At 38.2% G+C, this 22761-nt stretch overlaps 1 protein-coding gene across 12 annotated transcripts in view; it reads left to right on the forward strand.

Annotated features, from left to right (window-relative positions):
• Positions 1-22761, forward strand: part of LOC134530542 (transient receptor potential cation channel trpm) — a 435446-nt gene that overhangs the window by 354727 nt on the left and 57958 nt on the right. For all 12 annotated transcript variants that reach the window (XM_063365457.1, XM_063365452.1, XM_063365461.1 and 9 more), the window contains 2 exons: positions 8666-8834; positions 20998-21211. In XM_063365457.1, the coding sequence (XP_063221527.1) occupies positions 8666-8834; positions 20998-21211 (383 nt within the window). The remainder of the gene's footprint in view (positions 1-8665; positions 8835-20997; positions 21212-22761) is intronic.

Raw genomic sequence — 22761 nt, forward strand, 5'->3', positions numbered from 1 at the left:
AATGTAGCGAAAGGGAAAAACAGTCACCTTTCTTGCCACGATCTTGTTCGCAGATAACGCAGGTATAAGTAGCAAATGGACTCCACACAATGACAACCCTCCCATTATTCCGCCCCCCCTCGCTGAAACGCCCTCTCCCCCCTCCCCAACGGCGCAGGCGACAGTCTCAGGTATATCGCCCCGCCCAACCACTGGCAGTAGCACGTGGCCAGTGGCCCACCGCGCTAAACATTTTTACTAGGGAGGCCCCTTAATGGCATCGCGGTTAGCGGAAAGGTGGGAGAAGGGTCGTTGAGGAATGGGCGGAAGAGAGGACGAAGAGGGAATAAGGAAAGTACTCGGTGGGATGAAGTTTGAAGTGGAAAAGGAAATTGACGCTGCGGAAATACAAACACTTGGGGCGGTATTCCAAGACGTGTTCGGGTAAGGTAGCGAATAAGCACTGCCTTGTTAGAATACAAGTGTAACCTAACTCGCACGCCGTATTCCAGAACCCGTCCAAGTCAAATCCCAGTAAGGTAACAAATCTGCAACCATTTTAATAAACGGTGCCTTGCGCGAGGCTAGAAACTGGTTTCAACGCATTCTAGCAACTTTTTCGCAACCATCGATCCAATTGTTACGGAAATAATCGTACAGATAGCAGCACCGTTGCAGGAATTAAATTGTTTTATTGTAATTTTCTGAAGTACTTTTTAAGTTGCCATTATTTCTTGTTATGACCGTTGAAGTGTACAAAATGTATTCCAGGATAGTTTTGCTACCACAAAGTTTTATTTGGCACACCAATACTTTTGGTACGTTCCCTGATATTCACGAAATTGAATACATACGAAGGTCCGCCATCTGGACGAAATCAACGAAAATTTGAGCTCTGCGCATGCGCGAAATCTGGGCAACAATAAGGGTCTGACGTCTGACCGTGTCTTATAGTGCACTAGGAATACGGTTAGGGTAGAGGTGTAGCATATTCAACACCTACATCCTTATTTTTTTTTACATGGTTTATATTAGCTTCACCTGTATGTTTGTCTGTCCGTCTGTAACTCTGTCTGTCCGTCTGTAACTCTTTCGACTAAGAGTGAGTGACTCATCACAGTAAAATGTCCCACTTATTTCATTACGTTCGTTAGCCGAGCGGTCTAAGGCGCGCGACTTCTGTGACGTCAGCTTTCGGATTCAAAGATCGTGGGTTCTACTCCCGGCCACGCCGAAAAAAAATTTTTTTTTTTTTCCCCGGTAAATTCTAATATTATATCCATACATCTAACTGCAAATGATTCGTAGAGACTTTACCATTTCTTTGTGACGTTGCAACTCCAAATAGTTATCTCAGATGGTAATAGCATTGAATATATATAATGTATAGAAGTCGCGAGCCCAGGTTAAATTTTCTGTCCGGTTTCTCAGAAGAATTGTTGTAGTTCCAAGCTCCGCCGCTGCGATCGCTTTCATCGCTGGGTATCAGCCGTATACGCCCCTGGTGGTGTTTGGCAGAACTTGGTTAACCAGCCCAGTCGTGACATCATCCTTCACCTCCCCTCCCCCCCCCCCCCCCCCCCCCTCCACGGCACACAACCAGCCCTTCGAAAATCCAAGACCAACGATTCAAATTACCCGGCAGGTCTTATCAGCATCTTTAGGCGACCTTGAAAAGGAGCTTCCTTTACCGTCGTTTGAGAATGATGAAATCCCAAAAGAAGCTAGCCACGGAAATCACTGAATGATGGGATTCTGTACCCGAGTGAAGTGAAAATTAGCTATTAAAACATTGTATTGGGCCAATAGTCAGTGTTCCGTTCAAAATATGGTTTTATTTTTAAAATACTTATTTTAACTATATTTCGCGTTTGTACAAATTTACTTTTAGATATTGGCAAGGAAAATTAACATACCTTAAACAACCTTCTCTTATTCAACGTTATCTATTAAGTAGTAAAAGGGGTAGATATTATTTTAAAAAATAAAAAAAAATGGAACTCACTAAATAAGTATTGGCAAGATATATATAAATTCAATAATAAAATACGCATATTAAAATTTTTTGTATTTAACTTTTTTCGGTAATAAAAATTCAGGATGATTTTGGTTTAATTTGTTTACGTATATTGCTATATTTTCTCAATCACATAGAAAAGGGAAAAGAGTACATCAGTGAAAATTCAAAAATTTAGTTTAAGTAATACTAGCCATACCAAAAAATCAATATGCGAGATAAGAAATTTGGCAACTGCTCTACATTTCAAATAAAAATGCATTGGTTTCATGAATACTGAAATGTATGCGTAATAAGGCATATTATGTTATTATCCTAAGCATGACTATAACTAAAAAAATTACAGTAATTTAAAACGATGGCAGTCTTAACATACAATAAGTGCGCGAGTCTTAGTTTATATTTTAATTGGCTTCTTCGTCAGATGGAAAAGAGTTAAGATTTCATCAAGGAAAAATATATTCTCAAAGTCACTAAACCGGGAGATAGAAAATAAGGTAGGTACCTACTTAATTTTAAATAAAAGTTAAAATAGGCTTACGCTAAACCAATTAAAAATAAGTCGTAAAAATATTTTTATTTATTAAATATGTTCTATACTTGACAGTTCTTTGTGTATAATTCTTCAAAAATCTTTGGAATTTAATACATATTTTTCTTAAAATGGTAGAATATCAGCAATACCCGGAAATTACGTGAGGAAAGCCACGGGTTATTAGATATACTTTTACTATAAAATAAAAACAACTATACATTTGTAGTTCACGAATGTGATATTTTGTTTATTGCTTCACAACATTCATTTGCCAGTCTCAAATTTCATCGTACCACTTGTCAGAAATGTCACCAAAAATGAGAGATAGATTTTTTCTGACGAATTTCAATTACGAGGAAACCTTTCGCAAGATTTTTTTCTTCGCAGTAGTCACTGGGACACAATTAATTTAAATCCACTAAGATAATAAAATTGTATGTATAATGATTTGTTTTTGTATATTTATATAACTTCCCAACTAATTTTTAATGATTTTCATGTGAATAAAAACTTGTAAAGCAATTTAATTAACTGTGTCATAATTCTTCTGATTAGATGGAAATACAAACTTTTCATCCGTAATATACGATGATAATATATATATATATTATTGCAAAATAATATTCACTGTTCAAATGCAAATTTAAATAGATTATTCATACATGTTTCCTGCTAATTAATGGTTTAACATAATAATTTTTAGTATAAAATCCTTTTTCTCTTGTGTTAAAATGGGTTGCTAAAATGAGGAATTATAAATTTATCACTTACTAAGTCCGTTCACAGATTTACACAAAACAACAATGTAGATAATCTTTTTTGGTAGTTTCTAATTTTCTGCCCTGAATAACATGAATTTGGTTGAATTCATACCAAAGTGAATTTTTTGAACAACTTAAATTGATGTCATAAATAAATATTTATTTTATATTAAAAATCCACAAACTGTTTTTAAAATATAATATTTATCACGCCAGATGGAATAATAAACAAAAAATAGCTGTTATATGTTGTCTGTGTTTAAAGAATTGTATTATATTTAATGGAAATAATATTTACCTTTAGGTTATTAAAATAAAATATATTTGTATTCAAAATACTTGCGCATCGTTTTTACGAGCATAACTTGTGTATCTAACCTCAAAGCAAGGAATATAAAGAGTGGCAACTCAATGCTATAACAAAAACTCTTATTTTCTTTGGAGATCCGGTAAATATGCGTTATTTATAAGCAACTTAACATAGTAAATCGTTAACTTTTCAGATCTATGTTGGCAAAATTGATTTTTTTTTAGTGGTCATTCGTTACTGGGAATATTCACCATATAACGTTTATGATTATTTATTTTGAATTACGAAACAACCAAAACAGTGGCTGTATCCGAATACTGGCCTAATGGATCCCTTAGCTAAGGGATCCACTAAAAGTGCATCGTAGTGGACGCGGCCATCTTTGTGTTGAATCCGAATTCTCACAAGGGATGCCAATGCATCCCTTCACGCATCTACTAATTCGAGATTTCTAGGGATGCGACACTCGCATCCACTAACGCGTCCCTACATCCATTAGCTACGGAATCTGGTTTTATTTTGTTTGTGTATAATATTACTTCAGATTTTCAGCATAAGATTTGTTTAAAGCATTATAAGCGAAAGTGATAACTTAAACAGAGACAAATGAAGACGTTAATAAATATAATAAAAATACGAATTTAAACTTAAAGGATAATTCAAAACTCATAAGTATTTTTAAAGTTAACAATTTATAAAATGTATTTTATTTGGATCGCTAACATGTATAACATACACGTTACATTATTTTTTTAATTGGTAGGTATTTATTATTTACGTTTTGCTGAATATTCGTAGATATCCCTACACAAAATGGCTGCGTGAACATTAGTACGACTGACAGTCAACAGGTGGTGCTAGCAGTAAAAGTATTCGTATACTATCCATCCATTAGAAATGCGTCCTCTACATTGTGGCTGCATTTGCTAAGGGATGTAGGGATGTGTGTGCTAAGGACGCATCCCTATGTATTCGGATACAGCCATTATGTAAAAATGCTTCATCTTATGTTAAAAAAAAATTATAAACTGCATAGCCACAAAGTATGACATCATACCATTAGTTTCAGTTACTAATAACATTACGTGCACGCGTTTGAACAGTCATCGCAGCCATAGTTGTTTCATAGCTACCAAAATAATTCAACGTTGTCAAGAATTATTCCAAATTATGTTTTGCCATTTTACTCAATGCGCCACTCCGTTAACACAACATTTTATAAATTCTGAACTACGAATGTCAGTATTTTTTTTTTTTTTACGTTATTACGTTTAAGAAATTTCTGTAGTTTTCTTATAATTAAAACTTAAATTTTGATGTTGGCATCTTTTAACCGCACTTTTATTTCGGTGGCCGTACTCCTCCAATTCAGTTGCGCCCGCCCGTATCTAAGCGCTCGGATTTCAACAAAAGGCACCGCCTCTCGATAGAGTGAGACAGAGAATTACGCGCATGACCTTGAAAAAAGCGACGCTACAGCGCTCTGGCGTGGAAGCTGGTAACTACGAGCACCCTCTTGTGGAAAGAAGAGCTGTCTAGCGGCGGAGCTAACAACTACCACAGTTTTGGATCCGAAAATTGGAATAATAAATCCTATCCCCTCGCGACTTCTGTAAGTTATATATATTCAATGGTAATAGGTAGTGTCGGTAACTCATTTCCCTATGATAATTATACATAAATATAGTTTAAAAAACTAAAAAAAAATGCTTTTAAAGAATATCAAACTAAAAAGTTAAAAATAAATATAGTTTAAAAAACTAAAAAACATGCTTTTAAAGAATATCAAACTAAAAAGTTAAAAATAAATATAGTTTAAAAAACTAAAGAAACATGCTTTTAAAGATTATCAAACTAAAAAGTAAAAAATAATTTTAAAATTAAATTTTTATGACAATAGTATATAAGCAATACTAGTATAAATGAGAAAAAAGCATGGGGCGCTTAATATTAAAAAAATATGGTACAAAGCGCCTCAAGCTTTTTTTTCATTTATACTAGTATTGCTTATATACTATTGTCATAAATTTAATTTTAAAATTATTTTTTACTTTTTAGTTTGATAATCTTTAAAAGCATGTTTCTTTAGTTTTTTAAACTATATTTATGTGTCTTGGAATACCGGCCTTATATCTCTGTGTCATGTAATAAATATTTCAAATCCGGCAGTACTTTTAAGTTGTTATTACCAGTGGCAGGAACCCTAATATCACTTGCAAAGCATCCCAACCATGTTCGGTTATGGACACTGACAAACACATGAATTTGCTTACAAACAGTGTTGAAAGATCAACAGTGTCTTAAGGATACGTAGACGATTGGTGTAACTTTGGAGAACTTTCATGTCTTAGACAAGGTACTCAACACAGACTATAATCATCGCACTGATCACCAATTACATTAGAATCTTTTAGACAGAATTGTTTGTATGAAACCGCAATTTGAAAATGATAATTTGCAGTTTTGTTGTTCAATTCAAATCAAGTTCAAGACGAAAAAACGGTTGGATCGCTGCTTCGAGACATGGAATTTGAACAGTCAGTCTTCGTCGGTGACTTGTCTCTTTATAACTTTTAACGGTTACACTAATATAAAGTAGTAAAAAAAAAAAACGCAAACACGTGATCATGTCCCTAAACATTTTTAGATATTTGTTTGCGAGATTTTTGTTTACCTAAATCTAATCACCATTTTAAATCTCTCGGAGGAAATAAAAATCCAGAATAATCAGAGGAAAGCCACACTTGTCTTCAGACACATTGGGTTAAATCTTTTAGCGAATACCACAAAAATAGTTTCGTAGTTTAAAGATATATATATATTTTGCAGATTACAGCTTTAACACTTTCGCGATGCGGCACTGCTACAGTCTGCTTCCTTTTTCCGTTCCTCTTTTTCTTCGACGCGTTCTAGTCGTTGCTTTTTTTTTTTTTTTTGCACGGTGCCGCGAATGGAGAATTTATTACAAACCGAACGGCCGAGGGCTGTATTTTATCTCGCACGGGTGCTTTCCTTTAAATCTTCACGGTTTCAAACGAATTAAACTGGGAATTACTAGACGTGAAGGATTGCGATTACACTGTAATTTTTTTTTAAATGGAACAGAAATATGTTTTTGTTGTAAAATTACAAATTTTTGTAAATTTGTACAGTAACATGAAAACAACTGTATCACTACAAAATAGTGTTCGCAGTAATACTGGGTTCGGATTCTTACTCGGGCTTTTATACTTTGTGTTGTCCCAGTACCTCCAACAGTTAGTTATTTGTAAACCGTTCCCTGAATAGATTTACAGTATTAATTGCGCACATTAGTAAGAAGAATAAAAAAAAATAATATAAAATTATTAAATATTCGATTGTATTGTCAACTGTTTAAAAATTATACTTTAGTGAAACATCAATTAAAATATAAAATTGTGTGCCGATTTTCGTAAGAAATACTCAGTATTATCTCGAAATACTTATAGCTTGCGTACAAAATAACCACAATCATGTGTTGTACAAAGTTACAATATCTTTCTTGTAGTAATACAAACTGTATCTTGGCAACTGGTTTCCAAAGGAATCTTTTGTAAAAGTGCAGAATTTTTTCTCTGAAGATGCTACAAGGATGCCATGCAAAACAAAACGTGAAATACCTAACAATTCTTTGCACAGAAATTCTTTGCAGCTCACTTATGAATATTCTAGACGTTCCTCGACCTGGTTGAGTTTTGTTTTGTCTGCGCAGCTAGCTGAACTTCCATGACAATGATGCCGATTGTTGTTTGACGTCATTGTCTCTAAGAAATGCCTCTTTAAATATTGGCTACGTTGCACCCGGTTCGTTCTTCGATTTCTTGCTGTTTATCTGTTCACTTACGGGTCCATTGGCCGTTTAAGATTTTGAGTCCTGGCTGCTGCGAAATTTTCTAGTACTTTGCTTTTAATAACTTTAGGGAATGAAACTGAAAACAACATTTTCTTTTGAATACAGAGCTAGTTTTCGCTTGCGCTCAGAGATCCGCGAATTCAATTGTTTGCAGTCCAAGGCCAGTGGGTGGCTACCTTGATAAATCCACAAATGAGCATATTGCAAGTTAATGTGAATTTTTAATATTTAATCCTACTCTCATTCTTCAGACTCATTTTGGGGCTTTATAAAAGTTCGTGTCTACTTTCCACCGCTACCTGATTATTTGCCAGAGTTGAGACACAGAGGCTTCCACTACTCCGGACTTGTTAACCAAAGTGCGGGAAGAATTGGACTTTAAATTTAATGATTGCCGTATATCGAACATTTGTATGAAAAACTAGGTTAGTTTAACTTCAATTTGATGTATCATTTGTTGTAAATAGTCTTGATTAAACTGTTATAATTAGAGACCTGCAAAATTCGCGGATTCATTCGGTGATAGGCTAGAATTCAAACACATACACCTCTAAGATAATTTTGCTATTGGCTTACTGTTCCTGGACGAATCTCAACCAGTTATAAACCCTCAACCAAAGAAGGATCGAATCACAGACAAACCAGCTGAGACGACTTACAAGTCGGCAGCCAATGAACCTGCGTTATTTGCCCGAGTGTACAGGGGTATGTGCAGTCCATCCTGAAGGCCATCGAAAACGCGAATTTTCCAGGTCTCTAATTATAATTAGAGACCCGGAAAATTCGCGGGTTCAATGACCTCCAGGATAGACTCCAATATCATCTACACACTCGGGCAAATTCCAACTGTTTATTGGCTGCTGACTTGTGAGTCGTCTCGACTGGGTGGCCTGTGATTCGACATTTCTATGAGCGAGGGTCTCTAATTGGCCCTCAGTCCTCCAGATTAACAGTGAACCAATGATAAAAGCAGCACTAAGGTATAATTATTTGAATTTTAGCATAGCACGAAATGAATCCGCGAAATTCGCGGGTCTCCAGTTATAATATACCGCTGAAACTGGGACATCGTGGACACCAGGGTGAACCCGCGCACCAGTTCGGCGGCTGACGCGTGAAGGGGAGGGATTGTGGTGTCGAGCTGAGTGGTCGCGCCCCTCATCGGATCGGTCCGTTGTGTCGTGCGCAGGTGCTGCTGCGGCCTGTCCTACACATTCCACACCGCGGCGGGGCTCGGCGCCGACACCAACTACAACGCCGTGGAGCAGTGGGTGCCGTCCAAGCACACCAAGGCGACGCCCACGGACGCCTACGGCACCATCGAGTTCCAGGGTGGGCCGCACCCCAGCAAGGCTCAGGTATGCAACTTCGCGTTGCCTCGCCTCGCCTCGGCTCACATGCTGGACCTCAGAACTTTCGTCCAACCTCCAATGAGAAAACATGTTCGACACGCGAATTTAAAGTACTAGGTTAACACAAACATAACCTCAAAAATGTGCGAGCAAGTATTTCAGTGCTCGTCAGTGATGTGTAAACGTCTAACCTCACGTTGTTCCCACTTACAATAAATACGAAACTCGGACACGGAATTCTTTTAAATGATTCTTTCCAAATATACCGAAATTTCTAAATGCAAATCACACTTTTTTTTTTGCGCCCGACGCTAGAATTCGCTGCCGTAATCGTAAACGTTGCTTGGCCACCATCAAACGCGGATAACAGCTAGGGATGGGCGAAATGGTTGTTTACCTGTTATGGTTTCGATTGAATAACTGGTTAATATGAACGTAACCGTAACGTTATCCGTTATTGATCATGAAGGCCTGTTTTCAATCATTCACTATTAGAATAAATTGCAAAGAGCGACTAAAAAATGCAATACATCCAGCGTGTGTGTTTTTAACACTGGCATTATAATTTTCCTTCTTTTTTTTTTCATTCAAAATTAAAAACATTAATTTACATGGTTGCAAATGTGTGTATGTAATTACATACAGGTACGTTATTTTTTTGTAAAATTACGTAGAAATATTTACTGGCTTAATGAATGACACATTTTATATAATTTAACTCATATTCCTCAGACCTGATAGTAGCGGGGCCCTGATAGTAGCGGGGCCATGATAGTAGCTGGGCCCTGATGGTAGCGGGACCCTGATAGTAGCGGTGCCTTGATGGTGGCGAGTCCCTGATGGTAGCGAGGCCCTGATAGTAGCTGGGCCCCGATAGTAGAGGAGCCCTGGGCGATTACCCTGGCCTGGAGCTACCTCTGCTGAAATTGAGCCTTAAGGGGGTGCCTCCCATTTCAGGAGATGATTGAATACTTATGTTAATCACAGATAATAAACCTTTAGACATTTTAAATGGTTTAGCTTTCACGAAATTAAAAATATATTCATCACATCATTTTTGCATAATTATCTGCCAAAGACACATTTTTATTGTTTTTTTTTGGGCGTGCAAATAAAGAGAATCAACTGAAAAACAGGATTAAAATTTTTTTACGTTTAAAGGTAATGAATGATACTGACTACTTCATGATAGGGTTTGTATGTCTATTACAAAAACTTATTTTATTTAACCTAGTCTTCAAAATACTCACAAACTATAGGAATATTTGAAAAGCCAGGTAAAATTAAATAACATCTTCTGAAAGAATTGCCAACCAGTAGTATAGGAATGGGGCTCCGAGCGCACGGGTTCTGGGTGTGGTGCCTGTGGTGCCGACCGCCATCTTGGATTTTGACGTCACGGCGGCCATTTTTGACTCAAAATTCCTCAAAATTCCTCAAAATTGACTCAAAATGACTCAAAAATTCACGTTTTAAGAAAAAATTTCCCGTTTTCGAGGGAAAAATTCCCGTTTCGAGGGAAAATTTCCCGTTTTATTCCGTAAAAATCCCAGCAGCTAGAAATTCCTGATAGAGGCTTAAGCATCCTTAACTCAAGCCTCAGTTAAGCCTCTTTTAGGATTATGACGTCACCGTTGCAATTTTCGTTACGCCCGCCATCTTGAAAATCCGCAATTTTTATGTTAGAAAATCGGGAAAACATTTAAAAATCATTAAAAAAATCATTTGATCGAACTAAAAAAAATATTAAAAACCACTGTTGCAGTTATCGTTACGGTAGCCATCTTGGATTATATAAATGTTGCATATTTCTTTACACCCGCCATCTTGGTTGAGTACCATGCCATTCTTACACTTTACGTTACGACCACCATATTGGATCCTATTAATGTTGCAATTATCGTTATGGTCGCCATCTTGAAATTTAGTCGCCATCTTGTAATTTAGACGCCATCTTGTAATTTAGACGCCATCTTGGAAATCCGTAATTTTTATGTTAGAAAATCGGGAAAAATTCCAAAATTCATCAAAAAAAATTAACTTTTTAGAATTCTGATTGATTATATCGATTCCCGTCCTTGGTTCGAAACCGGTGAGGGCAAAAAAAATATCACATCAGATCCTTCCTCCACAGAAGCCACCTACAGACTGACCTACCACCACCAATAACAAGGTATTTACCATCAGCTGGTATGACGTCATGTCCGTCATCTTGTCTTTGTCAGCTGGAGGCCGCCATCTTGGTTTCGTCTGCTAGAGTGTGCTGACGACATGTTAGTATAATGTTCTGTTCACCATAACTTTGACCTCTTATATTGACATTGTACTTTGTCATTGACCTTGAACTTTGACCTTGAACTTTGACCTTGACCTTAAACTTTGACCTTGAACTTTGACCTTGACCTTGAAATTTGACCTTGACCTTGAAATTGGACTTTGTCCTTGAAATTTGACTTTGTCCTTGTCGACCATCATGGATCCGACATTTTATGTTCAGTACATGCTACCAGGAGCGACCACCTGCTGGAGTACACCATCTTGCACGTGTACTCATATTATAGAGTACATTTCCATCTGGTTAATTTTATTCTAACCCGCTACAGTGCAGTAATCATTTATTACCGAGGTGCCCCCCCCATCTTGAAATTCGGCCGCCATCTTGAAATCATGTAATAATGTAGCTAGAAAAGCGGGAAAAAATCCAAAATTCATAAAAAAAATCACTCATTAACTTACATATCGATTCGATCCGCTCCAGTCCTTGGTTCGATCCGAGATCGATGCAATATTGTTTAATTTTATGTAAAAAAATAATAATTTCCATAAACCATGTTCAAAATTCATTAAATAAATTTCCATCAATATACTGATTAATTAGATCAACTCTAAGATCCTTGGTTCGATCCCTGGCCGATACAAAACAACTTTAATTTAAAAAAAAATACTAAAAAAGTGCTAGGTGTGAGAAAATAAAAACACCACAAGTTCTTTTAAAAAAATTTTATTACATAAATTCAATACACTACTACAAGTACAAAAAAAACACTGACAAATTACCAAAACCTTTTGGATTCCTCGATTCAAACAGTCTTCTTATTGTACGGACTAAGCCTTTTACATGACTTTAAATGTCTATCCGATCCGTTCATCACCACAGCCAGAGACGGACTGAAGTCCATAGCACTTATATATAGACTCATCAGTCGGTACAACACATGAGTCAAAACAAGAACCATGTTCATTATACGTCTCGGAGCATTTTTTATAATGACGATGTAAACTATCGAGACGCGAAATTAGTTTATTGCACTTATTGCACTGAAATTGTATTCTTTGAACATTATTAGAACAACCGCTTCTTTCATGTCTGCGAGCATTTGAGGTGATAGTAAATGATGCACCACAGTATTTGCACTGATGCGAAGTACGCTCTTCATTAATTGAAGTATACAATGTTGACGATGAAACTTCAGCTGATGGTGGAACAGCACATATCGAAGTCTCCTCCAGTGTTGTCAGAGGCGTTGCCAACGGGATCTGCTCCAACATCGTCGGCGCTGACGTCATGGTTCCCGTAGTCGATGATACATCCTCCATCGAGTACGACGTTAAAGTCGGTAAAGATGCCATCGAAGTCTCAAGAACAGGCAATTACACGACTTATGCACCAGAAGAAACAAACTAGGTGATCCCTACACCACCGTCGCCAGTAACAAACTGAGCGTCCTGCTGTCTAGGACTCGCTTATATACATGCACCGTATGGAATAATACGCTAGTCAAATCAAGAACCATCTACAATAATACTAGAGTCAAAACAACGTTAAAAATAGAAGCACCGACTACGAAAAGGCAGCACATTTGGAAGCACCGACTACGAAAAGGCAGCACATTTGGAAGCACCGACAACGAAAAGGCAGCACATTTGGCAGCACCGACAACGAAAAGGCAGCACATTTGGAAGCACCGACTACGAAAAGGCAGCACATTTGGAAGCACCGACAACGAAAAGGCAGCACATTTGGAAGCACCGACAACGAAAAGGCAGCACATTTGGAAGCACCGACAACGAAAATGGCAGCACATTTGGAAGCACCGACAACGAAAAGGCAGCACATTCTGGAAGCACCGACAACGAAAAGGCAGCACATTCGGAAGCACCGACAACGAAAAGGCAGCACATTCGGAAGCACCGACAACGAAAAGGCAGCACATTTGGAAGCACCGACAACGAAAAGGCAGCACATTTGGAAGCACCGACAACGAAAAGGCAGCACATTCGGAAGCACCGACAACAAAAAGGCAGCACATTTGGAAGCACCGACAACGAAAAGGCAGCACATTTGGAAGCACCGACAACGAAAAGGCAGCACATTCGGAAGCACCGACAACGAAAAGGCAGCACATTTGGAAGCACCGACAACGAAAAGGCAGCACATTCGGAAGCACCGACAACGAAAAGGCAGCACATTTGGAAGCACCGCCAACGAAAAGGCAATGCATTTTGGATGCACCATCATAAAGACAGCGCATTTTGGAAGCACCATCGAATAAGGAAGCACATTTTGGAAGCACCATCGAATAAGGAATCACACTTGGAAGCTCCATCGAATAAGGAAGCACACTTGGAAGCTCCATCAACAAAAAAAAAAGGCAAAAAGGAAGCACAAGTTACGAGATCTAAGTCTTAGTTAGAAATCAGAATACACGAAATAAAAACCTTAAATTTTTATAATTTAAATTATTTATTTCTTTACATTATACAAATGCAAGTAAAACAAGCCATTATTGTATGTAGCCAGCTTTCCTCAGTTCCTTGAGTATGAAGGATATATCTTTGATGCACAAATAGTTTCCTGCACAAAGCGAACCATGTAGAAGTCTTAGCCGGTCAACCAATATGTTTGGATCTTTCCATGATGTGTAATCATTCTCTTCTACCACCATCTTCCTTGCACCTTTATAATAAATATTATGATCTCTGGTGTCTTCCGTTTTACCACCAACCTCAGGGTAACTTTCATGTTTGAGACGGTGATCATCACAAGCTTGATCAGATTTATTTAATATATCACGACGTTTCCACCGTTTCGGTCTCAGGACACCTCCACATTCTTCGATCTTGGCAGCTTTAGGTGTTTCATCATAGTCTATGTCTTTGTCAACAGCCTCAGAGTCACTGTAACAATCACTGTAGAAGGAATCGTCTTCACCCAATTTACCGTAATAATTCGATGTTGATGATGTCGAAGTGTCTTCATCGTCTTCATGCTTCCTTTTTAGGAGTCCATCATTTTTACAAAGTAGGAAAGATCTACTTGAATTCGGCTGGAATATATTCTCACTTTTCACGTTAAGGATTCTTCCATTGTCTTCATTCTTCCGTAAATCATCAACCTCCTTCAATTTAAGTTCTTTGTCGAGATCGGAAGAGCCAAGAAGATTATTGTGATAATGCAGATCACTCTTCCTTAGGCTAGTAGATTCATCGTTGTCCTCTTGCTTGTACGCAGGCTTGGCGCTACAAGTTCTGCCATGTCTTTTTAGGCTCTCTCTCCGCGTAAACGACTTGCTACATCGAACACAACTTATCATATTGCGCAGAGGATTTTTAACACAGTCATTCTTCTCGTGTTGTCTTTTATTCTTTCTCAAGATAAACTCTTTACTGCAAAACTTACACCTATGTTCTTTCGATACAGCGTCAGATCCCAAATCGGAATTCATATTAGTTACTGAGACTAATGCCAGATACCAATTGAGTGTTTTAAATTAAATCCAATACTTAAATAGAAATTTTTTCATATTTCATCAGCGAGAATTAATATATCTCATGCAAAAGTACTTTATGCATGTAGTTCTGCTTTTCAACAACAGATGTCGCCACATGTTGCTTGCAGGTAAATAATATTTAGTTCTTTTATGCGGGATGCGGGATGCTCACTAACGATCGCAAAAGAAGGATGGCTTCGCTAGACTCCAAGGAAAAGGAAGTTCGTCTTGCATGTTGGTGCTCCACAGATGTCTCATGGTGTAATATTAATTTGACTGAGTAATGATATTTTTTTTTAATTCCACCTGATAAAAATATTGCAAGTTTTGATTTAGTAGCAGAAATTATCGAATTAAATGTAACTCCAAATAAAATGACATGTCTCATTAGACAAAAAAAATCCATGCAGAGATAGATCTCTCACAAATAATCAGGAGCACTCGGTGAAAACCATCAGATGTATAGTCAGGAATAATCAGAAAAACTTGGAGAAAGCCATCAATATAATAACAAGAATAATCAGGAGCACACGGAGAAAACTACCATAATATTGTCAAGAATAATCAGGAGCACACGGATAAATCCACCATAATACTGTCAAGAATAAACGGGAGCACACGGAGAAAACCACCATAATATTGACAAGAATAATCAGGAGCACACGGAGAAAACCGCCACAAGTTTTCTTTGATATCATAAAATTTCAGAAAAAAATAAATAATAAAAATAAATAAATAAAAAATTTAAAAAAATGAAATAAAAAAATACATAAAATTCTGGCTTGTACTAGAACTATATCTTTGCTCAACAATGAGAAGTTCACAAGCTAGCAGAATCTATTTATGTATTTTTTTATTTCATTTTTTTAAATTTTTTATTTATTTATTTTTATTATTTATTTTTTTCTGAAATTTTATGATATCAAAGAAAACTTGTGGCGGTTTTCTCCGTGTGCTCCTGATTATTCTTGTCAATATTATGGTGGTTTTCTCCGTGTGCTCCCGTTTATTCTTGACAGTATTATGGAGGATTTATCCGTGTGCTCCTGATTATTCTTGACAATATTATGGTAGTTTTCTCCGTGTGCTCCTGATTATTCTTGTTATTATATTGATGGCTTTCTCCAAGTTTTTCTGATTATTCCTGACTATACATATGATGGTTTTCACCGAGTGCTCCTGATTATTTGTGAGAGATCTATCTCTGCATGGATTTTTTTTGTCTAATGAGACATGTCATTTTATTTGGAGTTACATTTAATTCGATAATTTCTGCTACTAAATCAAAACTTGCAATATTTTTATCAGGTGGAATTAAAAAAAAATATCATTACTCAGTCAAATTAATATTACACCATGAGACATCTGTGGAGCACCAACATGCAAGACGAACTTCCTTTTCCTTGGAGTCTAGCGAAGCCATCCTTATTTTGCGATCGTTAGTGAGCATCCCGCATCCCGCATAAAAGAACTAAATATTATTTACCTGCAAGCAACATGTGGCGACATCTGTTGTTGAAAAGCAGAACTACATGCATAAAGTACTTTTGCATGAGATATATTAATTCTCGCTGATGAAATATGAAAAAATTTCTATTTAAGTATTGGATTTAATTTAAAACACTCAATTGGTATCTGGCATTAGTCTCAGTAACTAATATGAATTCCGATTTGGGATCTGACGCTGTATCGAAAGAACATAGGTGTAAGTTTTGCAGTAAAGAGTTTATCTTGAGAAAGAATAAAAGACAACACGAGAAGAATGACTGTGTTAAAAATCCTCTGCGCAATATGATAAGTTGTGTTCGATGTAGCAAGTCGTTTACGCGGAGAGAGAGCCTAAAAAGACATGGCAGAACTTGTAGCGCCAAGCCTGCGTACAAGCAAGAGGACAACGATGAATCTACTAGCCTAAGGAAGAGTGATCTGCATTATCACAATAATCTTCTTGGCTCTTCCGATCTCGACAAAGAACTTAAATTGAAGGAGGTTGATGATTTACGGAAGAATGAAGACAATGGAAGAATCCTTAACGTGAAAAGTGAGAATATATTCCAGCCGAATTCAAGTAGATCTTTCCTACTTTGTAAAAATGATGGACTCCTAAAAAGGAAGCATGAAGACGATGAAGACACTTCGACATCATCAACATCGAATTATTACGGTAAATTGGGTGAAGACGATTCCTTCTACAGTGATTGTTACAGTGACTCTGAGGCTGTTGACAAAGACATAGACTATGATGAAACACCTAAAGCTGCCAAGATCGAAGAATGTGGAGGTGTCCTGAGACCGAAACGGTGGAAACGTCGTGATATATTAAATAAATCTGATCAAGCTTGTGATGATCACCGTCTCAAACATGAAAGTTACCCTGAGGTTGGTGGTAAAACGGAAGACACCAGAGATCATAATATTTATTATAAAGGTGCAAGGAAGATGGTGGTAGAAGAGAATGATTACACATCATGGAAAGATCCAAACATATTGGTTGACCGGCTAAGACTTCTACATGGTTCGCTTTGTGCAGGAAACTATTTGTGCATCAAAGAAATATCCTTCATACTCAAGGAACTGAGGAAAGCTGGCTACATACAATAATGGCTTGTTTTACTTGCATTTGTATAATGTAAAGAAATAAATAATTTAAATTATAAAAATTTAAGGTTTTTATTTCGTGTATTCTGATTTCTAACTAAGACTTAGATCTCGTAACTTGTGCTTCCTTTTTGCCTTTTTTTTTTGTTGATGGAGCTTCCAAGTGTGCTTCCTTATTCGATGGAGCTTCCAAGTGTGATTCCTTATTCGATGGTGCTTCCAAAATGTGCTTCCTTATTCGATGGTGCTTCCAAAATGCGCTGTCTTTATGATGGTGCATCCAAAATGCATTGCCTTTTCGTTGGCGGTGCTTCCAAATGTGCTGCCTTTTCGTTGTCGGTGCTTCCGAATGTGCTGCCTTTTCGTTGTCGGTGCTTCCAAATGTGCTGCCTTTTCGTTGTCGGTGCTTCCGAATGTGCTGCCTTTTCGTTGTCGGTGCTTCCAAATGTGCTGCCTTTTCGTTGTCGGTGCTTCCAAATGTGCTGCCTTTTTGTTGTCGGTGCTTCCGAATGTGCTGCCTTTTCGTTGTCGGTGCTTCCAAATGTGCTGCCTTTTCGTTGTCGGTGCTTCCAAATGTGCTGCCTTTTCGTTGTCGGTGCTTCCGAATGTGCTGCCTTTTCGTTGTCGGTGCTTCCGAATGTGCTGCCTTTTCGTTGTCGGTGCTTCCAGAATGTGCTGCCTTTTCGTTGTCGGTGCTTCCAAATGTGCTGCCATTTTCGTTGTCGGTGCTTCCAAATGTGCTGCCTTTTCGTTGTCGGTGCTTCCAAATGTGCTGCCTTTTCGTTGTCGGTGCTTCCAAATGTGCTGCCTTTTCGTAGTCGGTGCTTCCAAATGTGCTGCCTTTTCGTTGTCGGTGCTGCCAAATGTGCTGCCTTTTCGTTGTCGGTGCTTCCAAATGTGCTGCCTTTTCGTAGTCGGTGCTTCCAAATGTGCTGCCTTTTCGTAGTCGGTGCTTCTATTTTTAACGTTGTTTTGACTCTAGTATTATTGTAGATGGTTCTTGATTTGACTAGCGTATTATTCCATACGGTGCATGTATATAAGCGAGTCCTAGACAGCAGGACGCTCAGTTTGTTACTGGCGACGGTGGTGTAGGGATCACCTAGTTTGTTTCTTCTGGTGCATAAGTCGTGTAATTGCCTGTTCTTGAGACTTCGATGGCATCTTTACCGACTTTAATGTCGTACTCGATGGAGGATGTATCATCGACTACGGGAACCATGACATCAGCGCCGACGATGTTGGAGCAGATCCCGTTGGCAACGCCTCTGACAACACTGGAGGAGACTTCGATATGTGCTGTTCCACCATCAGCTGAAGTTTCATCGTCAACATTGTATACTTCAATTAATGAAGAGCGTACTTCGCATCAGTGCAAATACTGTGGTGCATCATTTACTATCACCTCAAATGCTCGCAGACATGAAAGAAGCGGTTGTTCTAATAATGTTCAAAGAATACAATTTCAGTGCAATAAGTGCAATAAACTAATTTCGCGTCTCGATAGTTTACATCGTCATTATAAAAAATGCTCCGAGACGTATAATGAACATGGTTCTTGTTTTGACTCATGTGTTGTACCGACTGATGAGTCTATATATAAGTGCTATGGACTTCAGTCCGTCTCTGGCTGTGGTGATGAACGGATCGGATAGACATTTAAAGTCATGTAAAAGGCTTAGTCCGTACAATAAGAAGACTGTTTGAATCGAGGAATCCAAAAGGTTTTGGTAATTTGTCAGTGTTTTTTTTGTACTTGTAGTAGTGTATTGAATTTATGTAATAAAATTTTTTTAAAAGAACTTGTGGTGTTTTTATTTTCTCACACCTAGCACTTTTTTAGTATTTTTTTTTAAATTAAAGTTGTTTTGTATCGGCCAGGGATCGAACCAAGGATCTTAGAGTTGATCTAATTAATCAGTATATTGATGGAAATTTATTTAATGAATTTTGAACATGGTTTATGGAAATTATTATTTTTTTACATAAAATTAAACAATATTGCATCGATCTCGGATCGAACCAAGGACTGGAGCGGATCGAATCGATATGTAAGTTAATGAGTGATTTTTTTTATGAATTTTGGATTTTTTCCTGCTTTTCTAGCTACATTATTACATGATTTCAAGATGGCGGCCGAATTTCAAGATGGCGGGGGCACCTCGGTAATAAATGATTACTGCACTGTAGCGGGTTAGAATAAAATTAACCAGATGGAAATGTACTCTATAATATGAGTACACGCGCAAGATGGTGTACTCCAGCAGGTGGTCGCTCCTGGTAGCATGTACTGAACATAAAATGTCGGATCCATGATGGTCGACAAGGACAAAGTCAAATTTCAAGGACAAAGTCCAATTTCAAGGTCAAGGTCAAATTTCAAGGTCAAGGTCAAAGTTCAAGGTCAAAGTTTAAGGTCAAGGTCAAAGTTCAAGGTCAATGACAAAGTACAATGTCAATATAAGAGGTCAAAGTTATGGTGAACAGAACATTATACTAACATGTCGTCAGCACACTCTAGCAGACGAAACCAAGATGGCGGCCTCCAGCTGACAAAGACAAGATGACGGACATGACGTCATACCAGCTGATGGTAAATACCTTGTTATTGGTGGTGGTAGGTCAGTCTGCAGGTGGCTTCTGTGGAGGAAGGATCTGATGTGATATTTTTTTTGCCCTCACCGGTTTCGAACCAAGGACGGGAATCGATATAATCAATCAGAATTCTAAAAAGTTAATTTTTTTTGATGAATTTTGGAATTTTTCCCGATTTTCTAACATAAAAATTACGGATTTCCAAGATGGCGTCTAAATTACAAGATGGCGTCTAAATTACAAGATGGCGACTAAATTTCAAGATGGCGACCATAACGATAATTGCAACATTAATAGGATCCAATATGGTGGTCGTAACGTAAAGTGTAAGAATGGCATGGTACTCAACCAAGATGGCGGGTGTAAAGAAATATGCAACATTTATATAATCCAAGATGGCTACCGTAACGATAACTGCAACAGTGGTTTTTAATATTTTTTTTTTAGTTCGATCAAATGATTTTTTTAATGATTTTTAAATTTTTTCCCGATTTTCTAACATAAAAATTGCGGATTTTCAAGATGGCGGGCGTAACGAAAATTGCAACGGTGACGTCATAATCCTAAAAGAGGCTTAACTGAGGCTTGAGTTAAGGATGCTTAAGCCTCTATCAGGAATTTCTAGCTGCTGGGATTTTTACGGAATAAAACGGGAAATTTTCCCTCGAAACGGGAATTTTTCCCTCGAAAACGGGAAATTTTTTCTTAAAACGTGAATTTTTGAGTCATTTTGAGTCAATTTTGAGGAATTTTGAGGAATTTTGAGTCAAAAATGGCCGCCGTGACGTCAAAATCCAAGATGGCGGTCGGCACCACAGGCACCACACCCAGAACCCGTGCGCTCGGAGCCCCATTCCTATACTACTCCAACCGTTTCTTGAAGTAGCCAGTGGAATTGCTGTTAAACCTTAAAAAAAAAAAGTTTTAGCCCTGTTTCCCAGTTGATTCTCTCTAAAAAAAAAAATGTAACTTTGGCAACTTATTATATGAAAATCATAACATGTAGATATTTTTCATTTTATGGATGCTAAGCCATTGAAAAATTTATTTTTGTTTTACCAGCGTTTCACTTGAATACAAAAAGAAATGGTCCAAAAATGTGAGACACCCCCTTGACCAAGCCGCCGACAGTCCGACGGCCGGCCTGAAGGCTCGAAGGCTCGAAGGGTTGGAAGGAGGTGACGCGCGCGGCGGGTGTGCTGCAGTACGTGCGGCTGTCGTTCGACTCGCGGCCCGAGCTCATCGTGCAGCTGTTCACGCGCGAGTGGAGCCTGGAGCTGCCCAAGCTGCTCATCACGGTGCAGGGCGGCAAGGCCAACTTCGAGCTGCAGCCCAAGCTGAAGAAGGTGCTGCGCAAGGGCCTGCTCAAGGCCGCCAAGACCACCGGCGCGTGGATCTTCACCGGCGGCACCAACACAGGCACGTCTTCCACCCTCGTCCTGCTCAGGGAACCACACATAACTTAGAAAGTCACAACTTAGAACTGTCATAACTTAGAAAACTTGGAAAAATCCACGTAACTTAGAAACACACAACTTAGAAAGATCATAACTTAGAAACGTCATAACGTAGAAACTCATAACTTAGAACTACCACAACTTAGAAACACACAACTTAGAACTGTCATAACTTAGAAACACGTAACTTAGAAACACGCAACGCAGTACCACACAACTTAGAAACGTCGTAACGTAGAAAGTCACAACTAAGAACCGTCATAACTTAGAAAATTCTAAGTTTTGTGTTTCTTAAGTTGTGTGTTTCTAAGTTATGACAGCACCCCTCGTGCTCATATCTGCACCACACATCCAACCTAACTTTGGTTAACAAGTCTGTGTCTGAACTCCGGCAAATTATTACGTAGCGGCGGAACGTAGACACGATCTTTTTATAAAGCCCCAAAAGGAAAAAAAAATATTGCATGGCGTTATGTCAGGTGAACGTGGAGGCCAGCGAAAAAAGAACTATGTTGTCTCGACCATTACCACCATTCCAACGGTCAGGGACTTCGACGTTCAACCACTCTTGTACAAACAGATTCCAATGGGGAGGCGCTCCATCCTGTTGCCAAATAAAGTTCACGGGTTCACCCTCTACTAATCGCCAATTTTTACGTAGGTGCGATAAAGTAAACAAAGCGGTACTTGCGCGTGCGCTTATCTAAAACTGTTTGAGTTACTCTTTAATTGTGATCTTGAACCATAATTTTAAAACGCTTAAAGTTGATACTATTAAAATTTATAAGTATGGCATTCTTTTATGGACATACTGTACATTCTCGAAGCAGAACATCGAATTGCAAGCGTATCATTAAGTAACGCACATAATGTAAAAAAAAATAATTAATGAATGCATGAAAAATAAAAATGAAAGTATTACCGATTTATTACTTTTCCACGTAACTTTCATGCATGGTGAGGCATAATTGTTCCAACGGTGGATCAGTTTGAAAATCCCGGGCTCCTAGAACTCCGTCGGCTGCGGGAAAAGCCACATTCGCACGGCCCGTTTTGAGTTCGTCAAGAGTCGAGCTTCTTACCACCGAGGAACTTCTTCGTGGCTGCCAAAGTCGGGCTGTAGGGTGGGTGCTTCAAAACTTTCCAATCGTATCCCTGCATTTTTTTTTTTACGAACACCATCTTCCCACATTGGTACGGTCAATACAGTCTTATCCGCAAACTTCCACCATCACCGAATGGATCTCTCCAACATTCTTTCCTTTTTGCACAAATAAATCTTGTCACAGCTCGTTGCTCCTCCACAGTTGACGATGCAATCATCAACGCCATCTTACAGGTGACTGAAGAACGCTACCGCTACGCGGAATCACGAGACCTCACAATGCGCCCAGTCAGTAGCACCCTGTAGTTCTTTTGTTTTTTTGCAAACAATTTAATTTTTAGTAATAATTTCGTTACTTAACAATTTAAATGTGCGTTACTTATTGATACGTCCTCGGTATAATCCAC

Source organism: Bacillus rossius, chromosome 3, assembly GCF_032445375.1.
Source record: "Bacillus rossius redtenbacheri isolate Brsri chromosome 3, Brsri_v3, whole genome shotgun sequence".
Lineage (NCBI taxonomy): Eukaryota > Metazoa > Arthropoda > Insecta > Phasmatodea > Bacillidae > Bacillus > Bacillus rossius.